The 20,631-nt window shown below is 42.0% G+C and overlaps 2 protein-coding genes across 40 annotated transcripts; one reads left to right on the top strand and one right to left on the bottom strand.

Annotated features, from left to right (window-relative positions):
* Positions 1-939: 939 nt before the first annotated feature.
* Positions 940-17,633, bottom strand: NFYA (nuclear transcription factor Y subunit alpha). 33 transcript variants are annotated; one of them, XM_068918004.1, is made up of 10 exons: positions 17,291-17,633; positions 14,050-14,171; positions 12,228-12,314; positions 9,744-9,890; positions 8,265-8,396; positions 7,503-7,608; positions 6,793-6,941; positions 5,823-5,996; positions 5,361-5,462; positions 940-4,563 (listed from the first exon to the last, which is right to left on the bottom strand). In XM_068918004.1, exons 2-10 carry the CDS (start codon positions 14,122-14,124, stop codon positions 4,510-4,512), a joined length of 1,026 nt encoding a protein of 341 aa, XP_068774105.1. In that variant the 5' UTR covers positions 14,125-14,171; positions 17,291-17,633; the 3' UTR covers positions 940-4,509. The 33 variants fall into 33 exon arrangements, with proteins under 33 accessions (XP_068774105.1, XP_068774097.1, XP_068774103.1 ...); XM_068917996.1 differs by having other exon boundaries at positions 6,793-6,959; positions 17,291-17,421; XM_068918002.1 differs by having other exon boundaries at positions 6,793-6,953; positions 17,291-17,421.
* OARD1 (O-acyl-ADP-ribose deacylase 1) lies at positions 16,299-20,611 on the top strand. Of its 7 annotated transcripts, none has more exons than XM_009671805.2 (7): positions 16,299-16,431; positions 17,641-17,681; positions 18,197-18,264; positions 18,801-18,945; positions 19,096-19,154; positions 19,563-19,675; positions 20,008-20,611. In XM_009671805.2, the coding sequence occupies exons 3-7, from the start codon at positions 18,229-18,231 to the stop codon at positions 20,108-20,110; spliced, it is 456 nt and encodes a 151-aa protein (XP_009670100.1). In that variant the 5' UTR covers positions 16,299-16,431; positions 17,641-17,681; positions 18,197-18,228; the 3' UTR covers positions 20,111-20,611. The 7 variants fall into 7 exon arrangements, with proteins under 7 accessions (XP_009670100.1, XP_068774134.1, XP_068774133.1 ...); XM_068918033.1 differs by lacking the exon at positions 16,299-16,431 and adding an exon at positions 16,486-16,634; XM_068918032.1 differs by lacking the exon at positions 16,299-16,431 and adding an exon at positions 16,871-17,049.
* Positions 20,612-20,631: the final 20 nt, after the last annotated feature.

The raw sequence follows: 20,631 nt of genomic DNA, 5'->3' as shown, positions 1-20,631 counted from the left end.
GCAATTCCTCCTGAATTATCCTTTCAGGGATAATTATTCAAGGTGTGCAATGAGTCCTCCAACAAAAGCATACACAAGATGGAATTGCCACCCCGAGGCACTTGGGCTGTTAGGCCAACGGATATCCAGAAGATGGTTAGCTAAGGAAGGGACATGCTGTGAGTACTGGGCACGTTTCTGTTATGAATTAAAATGTTAATTTTTCTTTTAAATAATAATTACAGCAGATCCTCTTTCCTCTCTGCCCAAAGACTCACCTAATGTTCATTTTCCCCACGCTCGGGCAGACACGTGAAAGCAACGTTGGCCAGCTTGACGCAGCCTTCTTTCCTCCCCCAGCTCAGCAAGGCCATTTCCTCAGCCAAGGGGGTGACAGCAGCTGTCCCAGCACCAGAGCAGTGAGGTCTGCAGAGGCCAGGCCTGCTCTCACCTTCCCCGGCTCCTGCCACCTGCCCAGCAGCCGCCATCTTGAGGTGCTGCTGCCCCAGCCTGGGAGGAAGAGCAGGGGGCCAAGATGGAAAACGGGCCTCTTCACTGGCCAATCAGCGCTGACCTAGGTCAACCCCCACCCAATGTGCATTCGTGGCTGGACAGCCCAGCTTCCCTCAGCCAATCAGCTTCCACTGCTCACTCACCAGCAGCCAGGCCTCGGGGGCAGAACAGTTGCCTCAGACACCACCTCAGGAGCGGGAGCTGCCATTTTGCTGCTGGAGAGCGACAGAAGAGAAAACAAAAAGGTATGTACCGGCTTCTGAAAGATGTCCAGGCCCTTCCTCATGGGGCATGAGAGCAGCTGGCAGCGCCCTGCGGCCCCCTTCCCCTCCCTGGGGTGAGGGAGGGCGGCAGAGCTGGAAACCGGCCTGCTGGCGCTGCCCTCTCCCTCCGTGCCGGCACTTGACTGGAAAGAGCAACAAGACTGGAAAACAGAGTTCAGGCTAGTTCTCAGTTTATAAATTTTTATTAGCTGGATAGTGTACACAGTACTTACAATTGCATCTATTAAAGACCAAAATACACTTGAAAAAATGCATCATATAAAAAAAATTATAAACTTTTAACTATATACAAACTTTGCCTTACATTATGCAAATCTCAGTACCCCCCCCCCCGTTCACAAAGTAAGAATTTTTTTCTCTCTCCTTTTTTTTTTTTTTAAAGCATGCAAAGCCTTGAAGCCATTTAACATCATCACACCCCATTCTTTACACTTGTATAAAACTGGGTTTTGATAGGTTCGCTGCTCCAGTGCTCTCCGGGTCAATCGACCAGGTTTTTTATTCTCCCCAAGACCATTCTTTTATCCTCATCACTCTTTTATGCACCTCCGAAGTGGAGTTTTTGCTCAAGTGTAGCCAATCCATGAAGAATTCTCATTTAATTACTAGAGGTTTGAACTTGGTGATGTTTCCAATCTTATAAATTTATCCAAGAAAAGAAAGACTTTTTTGGTAACACGGTATTGACTAATATCTCCAATCTCACCAAGCAAATACTACTTTTAGAAGTGAATACACGTAACCCAAAGTAAATGAAAAATATGACAGTAGCACTCAGGCTTTCACATCACTATTGAAAGTATTAACGATAAGACTTCCTACGTAACACAAATCCATAGGTCTTAATACATATTCTACAACAACAGATCAGAGAACCTATATATGAAGGGCTTACTGGGAAAAAAGTTCTAGATGTTTTGAAGAAGTTTACAGGTTAAGAAAACAAGTAATTACTCAGTTTAAAAAAAAAAAAAAATTCAGAGCAATAATCTCTGCTTCCCTAACTTCCAACTGTCAGAGGGGGTTCCTTCAGGACAGAGACTAGCTGTCAGGTGAAGAGCAGAAATCTTATGGAGATGCTGTCTTACTCCAGCACAGAAATATTCCTCCAGCACATGAATACTTTAGACTAACAAAATGTACAGATGCTCTTAAAAAGTATTTACAATAATGTCGTAAATTCAACTAAAGCAAAAGTTTCATTATTCCTTCACTAGAAGAGAGCTACATTTTTCCTGAAATGGGTGACCTCACATGAAATGCTAGGTGAGGATTTCATAGTCGCCAACTGAAGAAAATAAGCACCATGCTCTAATTGGCCAAGTATTTTAAGGCGGAAGCAACCAAAGGCACCAAAGATGCCAGCAATGCAATGGAGGTAACCAAATGCCTTTTGACTAATTAAAAAAAAAAAAAAACTCAAAATGTAAGATTTGTGAATAGAGTATTAGATTACTAATCTAATTTAAGACAAAATAACAAGGTTCCTTTATCTACAGATAGGACAAGGTTTCCACCTCCTCCCATAGCTGCAGGTCTCACTTGTGTGTAGAACAGCTTCTTGCTCAGCTTTAAGTTGCAATGTCAACTGTGGTAACGCTAAGAACATGAAACTGGAAATTCAGCAGAGGAGATCCTGAACTTAATTTAGAAAATCCAGCGGCCTAAACACACATGCCAAATCTGCATTTCTTCTTTGTACTTTCAATGGCAAGAGTCTGAGTACCTTCACAGATGGCTGACCTAAACATTGCCTTAACATCTAGGCAGGCATACTCTCCCTCCCAGAATGCAGCATCGTACATTTCTCCCTGTTCCTGCTTCCTGCTCTTGCATTCTATCCCATCTGCTTTTACTCTTTTAGGTTTAGTATTTTTGTCTTTTATCCAAAGTAAATACAATTTTGATGGCTCTGGTTTTTTGTACCCTTCCAGCCTTTTATCATCTGCTAATTTTTCCTCCAATCTGCATGAATTGTAACTTTAGCCGTAAGCTTTCAATGAATGGAAAAAAAACATGACCAGTATTCTCTCCCTCCTATATTTTTCCAGATTGCATTTGCTTTGTCACTTTAAGCAGGTTTTGCTGAATTTAAACTAGTCTCTCCCCTCTCTAGCTATTTTCCTCAGTAAAACCTCTCCCTCTGCTACTTTCCCTTTTCAGATTCATAATCTCCTCCCTCAGTCACAAAGCCTCGACATACTTCCAACTCCATACTTAACTGTAGTGATGCAGTTTTAATTGCAGAACTCAAAAATTGAAAGAGATGGGATTACAGCATGCAGGTGATATGTAGCCAGTCTACATAACTCATTCAAGGTGGGAGGAAATGGACAGGGAAAGATGCACGTACCACCTGTTAGGAGGCTTAAGAACTACAGGTTCCATTGCCAACTTTCAAGTCGATAAGAATGGACCAAGTTTAAAATTTGTAAATTAGCTACTGAATTAAAGACAAAGATTATGTATTGTCAAGGTATTCATCCAGAAGCCAGCTAAAGGTCATGAAAAATGCCTTTTTAAAAAGCAAGCATTCTTTCTTCATTCTTTAAGTGCCACTTTTATCTAAAATAGGGTATTCTGTTAGAAAGCCTGACAGGTTCATCAATATCTGCCTTCATTTGTTTAACAGTCCTTCAATTATATCAGGATGAGCTCAGTTGAATTGTACTGTGTTTCTGCTGTCATGAAACAATCCCTCACTCTGTGTAGAATCAGAGAATTGCAGAACTGGTATCAGGAAACACAGTCTCAAAGGTGGTCAAGTCGTATCAATTTGAGATTGCAGATTTTACTTCTTTTAGAAGAACCAAGCACTGCACTGGCAACTTAGAAGGAAGATTAAAAAAAAAAAAAAATCTTTAGAAGAGACTCGCTTAGAACATTTGATCCTTTTTATATTAGCATCTGCTTTTTCTTCCAAAGTGTCAATTACTGGCAATAAACATATCAAAAAATACCTATGCAGACTGCTTTTTCTAATTATATTTTCATACTCACATCCATGACCTTCTCCCCGTTTATTCCTTGAAACGGATATGCAATAGATCAAGTCTTGTAACAATCTTGAACTATTTCTATCGTTTTGACTGGATGGCTGAACTTTTCCCAGAGAAGGGCTTGCTGTTTACATATTTCACAGGATGGAGCTTGAAACCCCCTTCAGTTTTGCCAGTTTCAGAAGTGCAAATGCAACAGCAGTAAACAGTTCAGCTGACAGTAAGTCCAAAGTTGTAAGGAGTAGATGTAAATAACAAGTCTCTACTGGGAAAACAAAGCACCGTGGTGAAGCCATGTCAGTGCTGGTTGCTATAAACTGAATTATGTCTCTGTACAGAAGGGCCATAACTCCAACAGGTCTTTGCTGGCCCTGCTTCAGCATGCCAGAGTTATTGCTGATCATCAAGTCAGCGGCACTCTCACCCATGGCCAACCTTAATGCAAGAGATTACAAAAAAAAAACCCAAAACAAGGTATGAGCAGTCAGACTTTGAAATCCCTGCGCTGGATCAGAAGAGTATACCAATGAAGTCATTAAGTTTCTATTTGTTGAGTCCACTGCAGTTAAAATCTCAGCCACATACTGAAAAAGTGGTGTTTGTTCTGTAGAAAAGGATAGGCTGTGATATGGCGATTGTCCCATTGAAAGACTTGCTTGATACACTGGTAAGGTAAGACAGACTTGCAGAAGGGACAGGAATTGTATTCAGTTATTTTTTTCTTTAGGTAGTGGTTAAGAAACTCTTATCATCTGTGTCATTGCTTCTTCATTGGCCTGAGATGGATCCTACAGATACAAAATACATACAATGTTGTAACTTCAGCAGTTTTCCATACAGAATCACGCACAACTCCCTTTATCAAAAGATACATCTACTCTCTCCCTTGATCTCTGAGCACATCACATTTTCAGCTGGGTTTTATAGGTGAGTGGAAGAGAACTGGATTATATAAATCTTAACGGTTCCTAAGAACGCGTTGTTTCTGCTACCTGGGAAGACCTAGTATGGACCAGTATATGGAAGGATTTCACTTCAGAATAAGAAACATTCATCTGCTAGAGCCACAGGAATACTTTAAAGCACGAACGCACAACAGTATTTGCTATTTTCACTCTGTTATGTTCCCTCCTTTGAAAATTTATCTTGTACATTTTACTTAAAACAACATGCAACTAAGAATCAAATATTCACATTTTTCAATTTTTCATCAGATGCAAGGCAAGTTGCCTCTTCCTTTAATTCAAGTCCTAAGAGAAGACTTAATGGTATCCAATCAAAAAAGACGAGCTGACTGTATTTCTTAGGACAAACAACAAATACAAGCATTCTCTGTTTGTAAACCAAAATGAATAATTTTCTATTAAAGTTACTTTAATCTAACTGCTCGAGGCAAATAGATGCTTGGTCTCTACAAGAAGTAAGAGATAAGCTTTCTTGACAATGCCTGAAACAAATCCAGATGCAGAGAGGGACAAGGACCAGCAATCTAGCCCAAAAGAACAAAAACAGTAGAAAGACAACCCTGAAGTGTATTATTAAGAACTGAACGTGTCAGCTGTCCAAAGAACAAAGGTCTGCTTACCTGCATATGCGGACTGTCTTTTTCCTTTGGTGAGAAGAAACGTCCACCTTCTCCCCGCTTCCTGGCCATGGCATGACGATGCCGAGATTCGTGCAAGTATTTCTGTAACAATATGGAAGAAAAGACTAATGAAAGACCAGCCTACTCTTTCAAGTTCAGTACTTCCAGTAAATGAGACCATGGAAGAAGTTCCTGACCAGTGAAAAAGTCTGCCCAGTGCTTCCAGTAAATGCCTTATTGCAATGCAATACATACACATTCATACATATATATTCAACAATTAAAAGCAAGGAAAGCAAGCAGGACTGCCACTAAGGGACTTAATAGGAATTACTCTGATGTAGCTTATGAACACCACCACCGCCACAAACTGAAGAACACTTAAGATTGCAATCCCCGTTTTTCCAGCAGAGGTTTTCCATGTCTTCTCCATGCAGTATTAGATCTCAGTTACAGTCTCACCCTTCTTTCCTTGGGAATTTTTCCCTCGGCTTCCAGCTTAGCACGTGCCTGCCTCCTCTTTAAGATCCGGTGATACTGTTTGGCATTTACGTAGAGTGGCTCTTCTTCAAGCATTTCTGCTCCAGGCAAAGGTATTCTCTGGATAGCTGGTACCGATCCAGCTCCAGGTACCATCTGTACAGAGGAGAAGGTTTTTAGTACCTGTGGCTCAGAACAAGCAAAAACTACTACGTGCAACAATAAGTTAAAAGTTACATACTTTCAATTTTACTTCAGATAATGCAACTCTACTTTAAGTTAAAAGCTGTAATAAAGTTGGTCTCAAAGCAGAGAATAAATTTAAACAAATCAAATACACATAGCTTATGCTTGCTTTTTCCTGATAATGGTAACATTTCAGCACAATATACAGTTCAATGACCACATTACTGCTTCTTGTACAGTTAGGCATAGAGGATATGCCTATCTCTTCCTTTTCTGTTTGGTTAGCACTTATTTCATTTATATGATTATTTCCAAGAATTCCTTAAGCAAATACAACTTACAGAACTGCTGACATCTAGTGGAGATGAAAAATAAAATTCAAGTTAAAAATGCATCTCACGACAAAGAAGTAAGAACTTATGCAAAAAGCCTTCTTATGAGTCACAAAAACAAATACTAAGGCATCCTCAAAAAAGTAGTATTTTATTCAGTCTTTTCAAACCTCTGCTTATCAGTTAACAGCTTATTTTACTTTTCAGTTTCTAGATCTCTGAACTCCCTAATCCAATATAGGGAAAAGTACAGAATACATAGTTCACATTAGGAAACAGGTCATTAAAGCTGAAAGCATACATTGTTTAAACTTTAAACTAATGCTAGCTACTGAGAAGAGCAGCCGTCCTGAGTTGACGCGGATCTCAAACAATCATTTGTGCGCAGACATCTTAAAGCTCAACCTTTATAAAATAGAAAGTTAAGAACATACCATAACCATTCCACCTGAATTGACAACATTTCCAGCAACTGGTAGCGTCACTGTCACAGTCCCTTGTCCACTGCTGGTCGTATTGGTGTTGGCTCCCGTCTGGACAATTTGTGCTCCAGCCAAACTGGCTGCTGGAATGGTGATCATGCCTGTAACAGGGACTGTAACTTTAAGAAAATAAAACACAAAAGAAAAAAAAAACAAAAACACGCACACAGAAAGAAGGGAACACCATTAGTCCCGCTTCCATTTTCACTCATTCACCCTTCCATAACATGGAATAGGATTTTAAAAAGCATTGCAAATTATTAGTTGTTATTATTTATTACATCATCTGGTCCTCATAATTAAAAATTTTTCTTTTTTGAATTTTTGTCATCTGAACAATAATCCCAGCCAAAGATAAGAGATCACATATTCTAAGGCTCAACAGCAAACTTAAGTGCTTCTATTCTAATAGCCCTTGCTAGAGAGAGGAATTTTTTAAAATTATTTTTCTGTGGAAAAGAACTTCCGTATTCCGTTTAAAAGCTGGGAGAATAATGTAAACATTTTTTCTTCCATTCACTATGCCAACCTTTGGCCTGACAACAATCGTAGCACAGTCAGCACTGCATCTCCATTTTTTCTTTGACAATACATACAAGGCAGTAAAAACCTACAAAACAAGTATTAAGAGGTCATGATCTTTTTGACACCAAAGCTCATACCTTGTTGAAGAATGGTCCCATCAGCATTAACTGGCTGATAGACTATGGTCTGGCCTTCAGCTGTCTGCGCTACCTGTTGCCCTTGAACTGCTATTTGTTGCTGGGTCTAAACAAAACAAAGAACACAGTAAACTTACTAATTGCTTATTTCCCAAATTTTACAGTTCCTGTAAATTACATACAGTGTTTAAGGTGTTTCAGGCACGTATTTCTTTTGCTGTATTACCAGCATAAAGAAATAGGGTGGAACACAAGCCAATCGAACTGTAGATTAAGTACTTGAACAAACTTATTTTAACAGTGTGGTATTTAATATTGAAAAAAAAAAAAAAAACAAGTAAACAAGTTCGAGGTTTTGTATCTCACTACATGTTTGTTAAAGGAAGGACTGTTCTGCCCAAAAACTTAATTATGGTCCTGAACAGAAGAATCAACAGAAAACCCTGGTATGACTAGATGATTTCACAAAATGTGGGAAATATAAAATTAGCAGTACTTCATGTCTTTAAACTTCAACAAATAGACAAACAGCCATGAACCAATAATACAGAGAAACACAATGGATAAAAACATGCAATCTACTTATTCTGCCCCAGAGTTATGCTTGAAAATACCACAAAAATATTAATTTTATTCTCAAGTTCTCCTCAATATTAATAAATTCTTTTTTTTTTTCCTTTTTACTTAACCATATCTTAAGTTATTTGTCAAGTTTCTCTTCCTATTCCTCTCAAGAAAATCCTTTCATGCTGGTGCAGTTACCTGTGTCTGGCCAGCAGTAACTGCAGTCTGTGGCTGCTGTATAATGATCTGCTGGGTCTGGCCCTGCTGCCCCTGTACCTGCACAGCCTGCCCACCTTGAATCTGAATCTGACCTGGCTGGACCAACTGAATCTGTGGAAGAAAGAGTCAGAAAGGAACATTAACTATGCCTCTTGTTTCTCCCTCCTTGGCCTCAGCGTTACCAAATCATCTGTGAGGACGATTTACTGTTGCCAAGAAAAAGCAAGCACTGGTTCTTCTCTTTTTCTATTTTAAACTGAAAAGAGTTTTAATTTATTCCTCTCTGTGGCACAGTAATCACTGATACAACAGCAGGCAGGACCATACAGAATAGAGGAAATATAACATGCTAGTGTCATCATGCCCTAGCAGTTCTCCACTGCTTACACAATAAAACATTCAAAAGAAATAAATTATTCACATGAAACTAGGAATAATAATACCCAGGTCAGAGGAAGAAAAGAGGACTAAGATTTAAGGTATCTGTAGAGTGTTAATTATCCAGGATACAGAAGTAGCCATATATATGTATGCACCAAATCACTGTGTGTGTGTGTGTGTGTGTGTGTGTGTGTGTGTGTGTGTGTGTGTGTGTGTGTGTGTGTGTGTGTGTGTGTGTGTCTTCATATAAATAAAAATTATCTTCAGCTTTGCAGAGAAGTGTTTCCACCAATTTGGAACACTTCTTAGATAAAAAGAGAAACTGAAGTTTGTTTTGCAGCTTCTGCTTTAAAAAAAAGCAGTTATAAGCTTTCCTCCAACAACAGGCTATATAGAACCTAACACAAAGAATATTGTCTTTCAACCAAGGAAATTTAAACAATCACTAAATAAGCCTCTCAGAACACCAAGACATCATGTGCCTTCCTTGACTGTGCTGAACTTGATTCCTAAATCCCATTCTCAAATACCAGAAACACTTTCATTACGACACTATTATAGTTTGAGGAACACATATCGAGCACTTGCTCAAATTTAAAAACTCTCTATTAAATCAATGTTTCAAAATAATTACTTCTAATAAATCCATCATATATCTTTTTAAAGTCTTATTTTCTGCATAATGGGAAAGTTTAAATTCAGCTCCAGCCAGCATGTATTAGATGAACTCCAACACAAAAATTATTTTTAAGAAACTTTCTTTTTAAAAAACATCCTCTTTAGCGAGCCATATAGTGTAATAGCCAGTTAAACGCACACAAAAATCTCTAGTTGTATTTTAATGGACTACTTGTAAAAGGTTTGCACCATCCCATAAAATACAAAACTAAATACAGAAGGAAATTTAGTTTAATTTTGAATATGCAGCTCACTGTGACACTTCCATAGCTGGAGAACAATCATTTTTATCCAGCCTATTTTAACAGTGCTAAGGCGAATATAGTCTAGCTGACAAGGTGAGAACTTCACAGTTCATTCTTTTGTGATTTATCTTTAACAAAATTTGAGTTATCTCACCTGCTGCAGTCCTTGTGTTCCAGAAACCGGGACTTGCATGATTGTCTGGCCCTGACCCCCAGGTACAGCCTGCACCATGATGGGCTGACCAGTCGAGGTGATCAGCTGACCTCCGCTTACTTGTACCATTAATGGTTGACCCTGGACCTAGAAAACAGGAGAAAAAACAAACATAACAATGAAAAGAAGTCTGGTGACATGAAACCACATCAGGCTAAATGCTCACCTATTTTAATGCAGTCACCAGAGAAAGTGAGCAACAGTCACTAAACTGGTTTCATAATCAGCATCAAATATCTTTAATTTCTAAAACTTTCTCCATGTTATGCTGCTGGATTTTGTAAGCTATCTTTTTCTGCCACAGCCTAACCAAAACTTCCAAGTCCAATTGCAACAAAGCATGAAATATGTGGCTAAACTGTCCAAACACAGTAACTATCTTCATGCACAGCCTGAGAGTAAAGCAAAGTAAAAGAAACTTCATTATCCACATCACTATTATAAATCTTTAATTGGGCTTCTTAAGGAGAAAAAGCTCTAAAGAAGTTATCCTGACAGAGATTCTGAGGTAGCTTCAACTTTCTCCAATTACATTCTTGCAACATTTCCGTTTCCTAACTGATATATAGCATGTCACGTTCATAAGGAATCTTTTCATGGTTATGAAGTGAAATTATTAACGTTAACAGCCCAAACTGTAGTTCAGTAAGGAAGACTGAATGAAAACCAGCAGCAACCACTTCCTGGACCAGCAAGGTTTACAGAGAATTTATAAATTCAGCGAAACTCATTCAATAGTGTCTGCAATCACTCACTAGGAAAAAGGCTCATGAAATAAATGGCAAGAAGAAAATCCCTCCGTTTAAACATCCTTGTCTGCCAAGCCCCAAACATCCCAAAATACATCTTTGAAAAGAGTATGGAAAAACCAAACCTCCACAGCTTAAATGTAAATGATCTTATGAACTAGGCAATCACTCTTTACTATACTCTCCCTTATTTGGAAACAAGAGAAGACGAAAGAAAAGTCACCGAGCTCCTGGGTTTTCTACCTGAAAACATCAAGAGTATGCAATAGCCAAAGCTCACTCCACAGTCACCTTCATTACAGAACACAAGTCAAACTAAATATCAGTACAGATTTTCAGCATACACTGAACTACCTAAAAAAAAAAAAAAAAAAAAAAAAAAGCTTCACTTTGCATAGGTCAAAAATCATAGTGAATTATATGCTAACACATCTAAGGAAACAACCACAATGGTACCTCAATAATCAAGGCCCTAAATAGAATATTCTGGAGTTTACAGGTCACCTAATACCCCTGCTAGACTGTTTGGTTTCCCAAACACGTGAAAGCCACTAACATAATTGGCAGTACGTGTTTTGAATTACAACACAAGTAGAAAGATATAAGCATGCTCATGTCAACCACAGAGAAGCGCAGTCAGCAGTACAATATCCAGTAAGTAGAAAGAAAAATGATAAATTCTAGGATTCTTGTTAATGTATTAGAGCAAGCGAAAAGAAAAAAAAACAAGGAAAAGCAAACATTGCACTATGGGACTAGGAGGCCACAGAGCTCCAAGCAATCCACGTCAGCCAGTTTTTTCTATTTTAACTCTGAACATAAAAAATGCTGTGTTCAATTGTACATCTGGCAAGACCATGCTAGCCTCTCAGAACTTCCTTCCTCTGAAGAGTTTAAACAAACAAATACACAAACAAAAACAAAATACCAAGTGAAGAAAGCTCTACTAAATTGCTATGACTATCCAGGGTTTATCAACTCCTTTAAAAGCCTCCTACATGAGCTAATGAGATGAAGTTTGCAAGAGACAGTACTTCACATCAGAACCAATCAGGGTTTGAAATAACCTTGCATTTCTTTCCAATTTGTGACATATTTACTATTAGGATAAATGGCTCTCCTGGATTTTCCTGTTTTGTCCAAATATCAATAAGAAATCAGGTATCTCAATCCCACAGGATCTAATAAGGGGCTCAGTTGCCCTTTTTAATCACAGATGAAAAAGTTTCACTCTGCAGGCTGGTGGGTCACCCACCGCATCTCTGGCTTCTTTCCATGCAGCGAAGATACACAAATCCTATTCACCCTGGGTATCAGAAATCTCTTCTCCTTGAAACCGTACAAAAGTCAGTTTGTATCTCTTGAGTTATATCTCTGGACTGCAAGATGTTATTTCTTTTTGAGTTTGAGTTCCATTTCAATGACTATTCACTTTCGTAATTACAGCAGCAGAAATTCATGAATGCATTAGGGTTTCTGGCATCCATTTGAGATTCAATGAAAAGCTGTAACCTGTTCTTCATGAACAAACCCTTCAGCTAGCAGAAAAGCACAGCTGCTTTTGGCCACAAATTGTCCTGTCCCTATTTCAAACCCTGGTAGAAACACAGCATTAGATATGTGGCGACGGGGAGAGTCATGCAGTGCTCACAAACACAATTAGAGAGATCACCACTACCTGGAGGGTCTGGACTTGCTGGCCTGAGGCGGATGCCACCTGGGCCTCAGTCTGCAACTGGACAGCAGTGACACCACCCTGCTGCTGGGAATAGGAACAGGAATAGCTTGAAACACAGAAATGCATAGCTCAGACAAGAGACAACCACACTTTGCTGGAAGAGGATGAATTTAAAATTCATACACACTGCTCTTGAACATAAGGTATGCAAATATGTTTAGCAAACCTAAGAAAGGAATACGAGCAAAATTGCATATGCACACTGGCAGCTTTCACAACCCTAAACAAAAATCAGTTACAAATAGCATGATAGATTATTTTTCATTTTAGAATGTGCTACCTTTCCACTTGTGCTTTCCTTTCACTGTCCAAGCTTCTTATTGTGAAGGGGTTTCAGATTTTGTCTGACCTGTTAGTCACAATGAAGGCCATAAATTCCTTTATGCCCAGAACAGCAGCACAGATAACTGCAGACTAAGATACATCTAGGTCAGCTCCGCATCAAAATATTCCACCACTGACCTTGAAGGACAATCTTGAGAATTTGAAAGAGCAGTTAAATCTAAGAGCCTAGTCTATTTTTAGCCTCTTTAGCAAGAGTACTAAAACAATCTGTTAACTGCGTTAGCATTTTGGAAGATGAAGGACATCTCTAAAAACTGTACTACAATTGGCCGATTCAAAAGTTTCTCTTAGAAAAACAACTGTTTCGTGTATAATATAACACAGGCTTTGAGAGCACATACTACAACTGAAACAAGTCAAGGTATGTTTTTACCTCCCTTCTTGTTAAAAAAATACCAATAGAATCAAATACTTTATCTTTGGTCACCTGCTGGAAGCAGTACCAGAATTTTTGACAATTCTTAAATTGTAATTTTTTAACCTCAACTATAACCTTGTTCTTGCTGAAAGAGTTAACTTCCACTAAATTCAGCGGGAGAAGAACGCTGGTCCTGGCCTGTTCCCATCAAACACTCAAACAGACTAATAACAAAGCAAGCATAATATCTTATTACAAATATAACCCGCAGCATGTCATTCATTTGCATGGCTTAAGCAAAGAAACTCCTCTTGTCCTGAACTAAAACAAACATCAGATGCAACAACCCCAAATTCAGCCACAACACAGCTCATCTGAAAATACCTAACAATACGTGAATGGGTGTAACGTAATACCAACCAAAAATATATAAGCCCTTTAAAAAAAAAAAAAACAAACAGCTTTACTTGTCTGCACGTTGTAACACATGAACTAGAAATCTCTTTTCGGAATGAATTCACCCAAACTTTTGGGGTGAAGTTTTGTTGCGATTCCAGTGGTGTATGTTCATTCTGATCCATCTCCAGTAACAAAACAACAGATTTCAATAGATACTTGTTTTGAGAAAGTTGAATAAAGCCTCTCTTTGCTTGGACAAAACCTACTTCAATTTTGCGAGGGATCTACATTGTTCCTTGTGGAAAATCAACTATTCAGATTAATATTCTGTTCCCTCCATTTTCAGGATTTTTATTTGCCTCATGTCACTATCAGTTTATGAAGTCCCTACTCCACCAAAACTTGGTAACTTGCATACCTGTAATTTTATTAAATTAGATTAAAAAAATATTTACTCAGACTTCAATGACAAAACAAGACCACTGATTAAGTGACAGAAGTCAGGTAAACACGTATCCAGACAGCATCATGAAGCATTCTGCTGGCTCTGCGGAACGTATGGGCCGGGGTGGGAAGGAAAGGAAAAAAAAAAGTACAAAAAGGTTTATGGCTAAGTATTGGGAATGCCAGCTCACCCTTTATGATAACTTTCCATACCTGCTGCTGAATCTGTCCAGCCTGCACAACAATCTGCTCTGTGGAGCTGTTACTATTTGCTGTGTACTGCTCCATTGCTCTTCAGTTCCAATACTGTACACGGCACACCTCAGGCTGTGTATCTGACAAGACAAGAAAAAAAGCATGCGATTATTTTCCCAAGGTTTCAAGATCAGTACTATCTTGCAGTAACTGAAAAGCAAACCATCAATTGACACTGAGATGAGATGCCTTGGTCAGAACCACACAGTAAGCGCAGCTGTTTAACCTACCTCTTTCATAATGTCATCTTACTTTCATCTAGGAACAGATTTTTTGATTTCAGTAACACGTACCTTGACTGAGAATCAAAAGGACCTCAGTTTCAGTTCTGTCAGTAATCCTCAGCAAATCAAATAGAAGCTATGAACCTCTTTCTACTCCATGACTGTTTTATCTCGAGTGCACATACTCTGGGCTACGGGCAGTTGCCTTATGGGCAGTTGCCTACTGTGATTGGGAAGGGTCCTCTAAAAAGCTCACAACATACAAAAGTTTAAGTGTAAAACCAAGCTACCTTTCAAGAATTCAACGAGGCTAAGCGAAATAGTCTCTCCTTCCCAAGTATGCAGCACTCCTACCTTGTATCTCTCCCCTCTCCTCGCACTTTTGTATAATTTGAAAATAGCCAGCAGACTTCTCATTGCTTCTATCCTTTTACTACCTCTCCTTTCTTGGACCCTTGCCTAGACATATGAAGAACACACTGCTGAAATAAAATACTTAGTTCCATTACCTCTTTCTTCCCCACATTTCTTCTCTTCTTAGTTGAACAACAAAGAAAGAATTCTTACCATTACTTTTAATGAGGAATTTGATTTATGCTACAACTGGAAAAGTACCCGTTACACTAGTGAAAAAGCAGTCTTTGACCTTCATCTTCAAAGTTTAAAGCAATAAAAAAACAGGTCCTTTCAGCGTTCAAAGAAATGCATATAACATTTAGCCACAACTTCCACTAACCGTAATAGTTTTTGTGGTTACTACTGTAATGACACCTCTCTTACTTCCTGCTCTTTAATTTTAAAATATCCTTTGTACTTAAGTGTCTTGCATTCATCTTAAGAACATTTCAGTTTTCTCATAGAGTTATTCCTCACTGCGACCTAAGAAAACATGCTATGTTTTTACATTTCATTGATTTCTTGTTCATTAACACAAAGTATTGTTTACTCACAAAAAAAAAAAAAAAGATTAACCAATATGTATCAGGACAGATCAGAAGCAAGTTCACTGCAGGACACACAACTGCCATAATAATGTAAGCCTTCTCGGTCCCGATCAGGTATTTTGTTCAGAATTAAGATGCAAGAACACTAAAGCTGGAAACAACAAAAATAATCTGAGTCACAGCACAGAAATTTTGCTGCAATTTTAACTATCTTTGACCCATTAGCAACAGTTTTCCGCAGAATAAGAGGAGACAAATATTCTTTCTGAGTTGCTTCTGTCTATCAAGGTTTTCATTGCGCCCAGCATACTTAATCTCTTCCCTAAAAGTGTGTTGGCCTGTCAGAAAACAGCTCCCACATTTCATTCTTCATGGAAGCATTTCCAATAGCAAGCTCGGGATGCCACTAAATTACATTGGCCAAAACTTCTCTGGTTTCCCCAACGCCACAACCAGTAATTAAGCGCAGACCTACTTATATCCCAGAATACTTCTTCTCAGACCCTCACATCAAGCCCCTGTCCTGTTTACTTAAAACATAAGTAACATTGCAATCCTAAGGGTCGTAGCTAACCCGTCACAATGGAAGATTTCACATGTACTGGATCGCAGTCCTCCACAGGATTATGTTTCATTCTCTTCATTAAAACAGAGTCAGCGTTGCTCTGTCAAAGTTAAATTTTAAAGATCAGCGACAGCACGCCCCTCCCACAGCTGATCTCACTAGTGAGCTCCCTCCACATGCCTTACTGCCAGGCCCTTGTCCGCACTGGCCACGACTTAGTGCTCTAGTTCTATCAGTATATACATATATACACTCATCTACACACCATCCTAACAGCAGCTACATCGACAGCTCCCCACATGGATAAGCTGTGCTGAGACATTGCTCGTGTGATAATCTATGCCAGAGCTTGAGTTAGCATGAAAGCATCATTTTAAACTGTGTCACACCCTGAAGCAACATTACTAAACTGGCAGAAATTTCTAGGACGGACCCTGTCAACCTACCCCCGCGATCACTGTCCTCAACGGACAGGACACTCGCACAAAGCCAAGAACAGGATTTCACTTAAACAACAGCGCAGACAGGCCACAGCCTTATCTCCTGCTGTTCAACAGGAAACACCACGAGGTGTCCGTCTCTCGTTCCTGACCTCCTTATCAAACTTGTAAGTCGGGGAGTTCACCCAGAGACGTTTTCATTTTATTGCAGAGCCAGAGACGGGAGAATTTTCGCTGCGGGCAGAGGCCGCGCCGGGGCGGACGAAGCAGTGCCCCGCAGCCCGCCGAGGGGCGGCAGAGGCGGCGCCGAGGCCCCTCGCACCCGCAGCGAGGCGGTTTCTCCCCGCGGCCGGCGGCATTTGGCATCCAGGTCCTTTTCGCGATGGCCGGGGGGGGGGGGGGGGGCGGAACCCGGGGGACGCTGCCCCGGCGGAGGCAGCGACCTGCCCTTGGCGCACAGGCGGCGGCTCCCCCCGCCCCCGGGCACGGCGGGCGGCGGGGGGGGGGGGGGAGAGGAGGAGGAGGGGCAGCCCGGGCCGCCCGCGGCCCATCTGTCAGCGGGGCCAGCGGAGAGGCTCGCCCGCCCCGCTCCCCCCTCCCGGCCGCTCGAGGGCGGAGCCCTGCCGGCTCCCGTCCCAGCGGCCCCGCACGGGCAAGGCCAGGCCCGCCGAGGGAGGCCGGGCCCGCTGCCGCGCATCTCCCCTCAGCAGCCCGGGCCGCCGCAGCCCGCGGCGGCGCCTTCCCCTCCACGGCTGCCGCCCTTGGCCCCGCGCCCGCACCGCCCGGTACGCTCGCCCCGGCCCCCAGCCCAGGCACTCTCCTCCCGCGGCCCGGCCCACCCCGGCCCCTCTCCTCCCGGTTCACCCCCCCCCCCCGGCAGGAGCCGGGCCCCGGCCCCTCGCCTCCCCCAGCGCCCGGCCGGCCGGCCCCGGCCCTGCGAGCGGCCTCCTGACTGGCCACTCGGCCCCGCCAATCCCGGCGCTGGGGCCGGCGCTCGGGGGCTCCATATTGGCTGCTCGCACTCACCGTGCCTCGCTCCCCCGGTTCGGGTCCCGCGCTGATTGGCTCCGCTACCGGTCCCCGAAACCCAATCAGCGCCTCCACTCAGCCGCCGCGCAAAATGGCGCCCAACCCCGAACAAAGGCAGGGGAGGGGGCGGGCACGCGTTGCGCAGGCGCACCGGAGCGCCCGCGCCGCATCGCCCCGCCTCTTTCGTCGAGGCCCTTCGTACAAGGCACCGCCCACCCGCGCCCGGCCCCCCACCGCGACTACTGCGCCTGCGCCGAGGGGAGCGCGCGCGTCTCATCCGGCCCCTGCGGCCTGCAACGCGCACGCGCTGGCTGCTGCCCCACCCCCTCTTCTTGTCTTCTCCCTAGGCTCCGCCTCGGATCGATCTGCGCAGGCGCCTGTGGGACGGGTAGGTTGGCTTTCGGAATGTTCTCGGCGAGCATCATAGAGAGGGCGCTCCTCCAGCCTGCCTAGAGAGACAAGCAGGCAGGGGCGGCCATTTTTGTGTGACGATGAGCCTGCCCCAGTGGAGAGTACGGGTTGGTTTGGCTCATGTGGGGAGGACTGGGGAGGCTGTTCGTGGCACAAGGCCCGGCCCGGCGACTTCTTCGTGCTGTGCCTGCAGGTCTGGCCTACTGAAGGGCTTCCTGAAGAGGCCGGGGTGGCTTGAAGGAAGGTGCAAGGCCTGTGGGTGCTGATTATTGTGGTAACCCTAGGCTGGGGCCTGCCTTGCACCTCAGTAGGCTGGAGCTGTGGGGCTGCAGCAGGGAAGCTGGCTTCCTTTCCTCTCTCTTCCCAGGGGCTGTTTTGTCTGCCCCATGTATCCCATTAATAGGCAGTCTCAGCCTTGCGCCTTCTATCACACCAGCTTGTTTCCCAGTTTGGGGTTCCTAATAACTCTCTTTCTCTCTGTCATCTTTTCAGCTGAAGGAGTCTTCACCATAGCCCACGTTACCATGGCCACCCACTTCTTCAAGGATCAGGGGGAGAGAGTGCGTAGAAAATGGGTTATTTGAGCTGCTGTGATGTGTCTCTTTGTAAAGAGTCCTTCTTGTCCCCTAATAACAGGGCAGTTGTACCATGTTGCTTTTGTGGGGAAAGTGGCTGATATTAAAGTAATATATTGTCAACTTTACAGTGCTCCTGTGCTTGTATCGGTGATATGGATGATGTACATTAGCACAGAGCTTATCTGTTTAAGTAAACGTCTGGGGATATTGGGCACTGATGCACTAAAAGTGTGCTGAAGATGTGCACCAAAACAGTTGCGCTCTGTGTTATATCCTTTTCCTTATTCAGCCTTGATTTTGTAAAGTGAACTGAGTAGCTGGCTTGTGATACTTGTGACTGACTTTGTAGAAGAGAGCTATGTGTTGGGTTCATAATCCATACTAATTCATTTACTTGTAAGCGATCTTAATCTTACCCTCCTTATTGTACAGGCTTGCCCAATTCCAAAGATTCTCTTACCTGAATCGGCACCTGCCTTTTTTTTTAAATTCACCCTGGTGTTTGTGTTGTTTTTCAGATCAAGTGTGTTAAGGGGGACCTTTTCTCATGTCCCCAGACGGACTCGTTGGCTCATTGCATCAGCGAGGACTGTCGCATGGGTGCAGGCATAGCTGTTCTTTTTAAGAAGAAGTTTGGAGGTGTACAAGAGCTGTTAGATCAACGTGAGTGATACGCGTGTGATGGACACGCAGGACCGGATGGGCAGGCGTTGATTTCCAGCAATAAGAGTATTCCAAGCTACTTGGGGTGCAGGGGAGATTAGGTATTGACTTTTAATTGTTTTAAAAAGATCTTGTTGTTCTTCACTTTAGAAAAGAAAACTGGGGAGGTGGCAGTTCTACAAAGAGACGACCGATATATATACTACCTGGTAAGAGATGTATGCAACTCAGGTGTTTTCTTGTAACTAAGCTATATTAGATGTTATGGTGAGGGCAATAATAGCTGTGTTGTGTGTGGTTTTTTTTTTTTTGGTAGATGTTCTAAATAAAGTTTTTGGTAGACATTATAAATACGAAGTGTGAGATGGATTCAGTCTCCTTAGCTGATAAGAAGCCAAGCTAACTTGTGTACATGCATTTAGACTTTTAGTTAGTAAAACTAGCTGCTAAATTATGCTATTTTAACCTATGGCACGTAATTATTATTCCAAGTAACCATTTAAAGTAGCAAGTCTGGGTTTGCAGTTTTGGGGTTTAGTGGAGTGTATTTTTCAAAAAGAAAATATTTTGCAATGATCATGCCTAAAGCACGGTTGACCTTCTGTGTTTGTACTTAGATTACGAAGAAGAAAGTTTCCCACAAACCAACATATGAGAATATGCGAAAGAGTTTAGAAGCCATGAAAACTCACTGTCTCAACAATGGAGTTACTGACATTTCCATGCCTAGGTAAGAAAATTAGGTACTGGGATGTAAATATTTCAGTGTTTCTAGGGCAGAAGAACGTTTAAGAGATGACTCTCTAGCATCAAATAAGAGTTCAAGTATTTGCTTTGATGTAACTCTTCAGTTCAATTGTGCAAATACAATTTGTGTTTTTCACTGGAGTTAAATGATAGCACAACATTCAGGCTTGATTATTTCCACTTTCTCGCTGCCTTTTGTTGCTTTGTGGTGAGCTGAGTTAGTGCTGTATAAAATCGTAGCTGTTTGAAGGGCTGGTTGTTTCCAGTATGCTCCAAAAGAGCTCACGATAGCTGTTTTGGTGTCTTATTTTCCAGGATTGGATGTGGACTTGACCGCCTGGACTGGAGTAAAGTTTCAGCAATACTTGGGGAAGTGTTTGAAGACACAGATATTAAGATCACAGTTTACACTCTGTGATCAAAAGATTGTAAAGATAGCCTTATTTCCCCCGCTTTCAGGAGCGTCAACTTCTTAACCGGTCGGGGGAAAACTGCATGCTGAGCACATTCTTCTTCTGAGCATAGCTCACTGTTGTGTTGTCAGTGGCAGTAACTTTAAAAAGATAAAACCCAGAGCAGCTAGTTTGGAATGTAGTGTTTAGGGATCCTGTGAAGAAGGCGGGGGTCTTGTGGAAGCCCTTGGGGAGCTTACAGTGTGTCCTAGCAAACCACCAGATGTCACTGCTCTTCCACCAAGCACCTGCCTACGCCAGAGCCTCTGCTGCAAAGGTGGCAGTCCCCTTGTGGAGTGAAATTAGGGCTGTCTAGTGCTTAGGTGAATGTTTGTTGGTTTGTTGTTCTGGTTCATAATGATGAGCTGTGGAGCCCCTGACACTTTTGTTTTAAAGTTTCGCAATGTTCATATAAAGAACAGAGTAAGTAACCTGTATTCTGTAAAGGATTAAAAATTAATTTTTTATCTTCTGGGCACAGATACTT

This window comes from Struthio camelus, chromosome 24 (assembly GCF_040807025.1).
Source record: "Struthio camelus isolate bStrCam1 chromosome 24, bStrCam1.hap1, whole genome shotgun sequence".
In the NCBI taxonomy this organism is placed as follows: Eukaryota; Metazoa; Chordata; class Aves; order Struthioniformes; family Struthionidae; genus Struthio; species Struthio camelus.
This window is presented reverse-complemented; position numbering and strand designations above follow the sequence as displayed.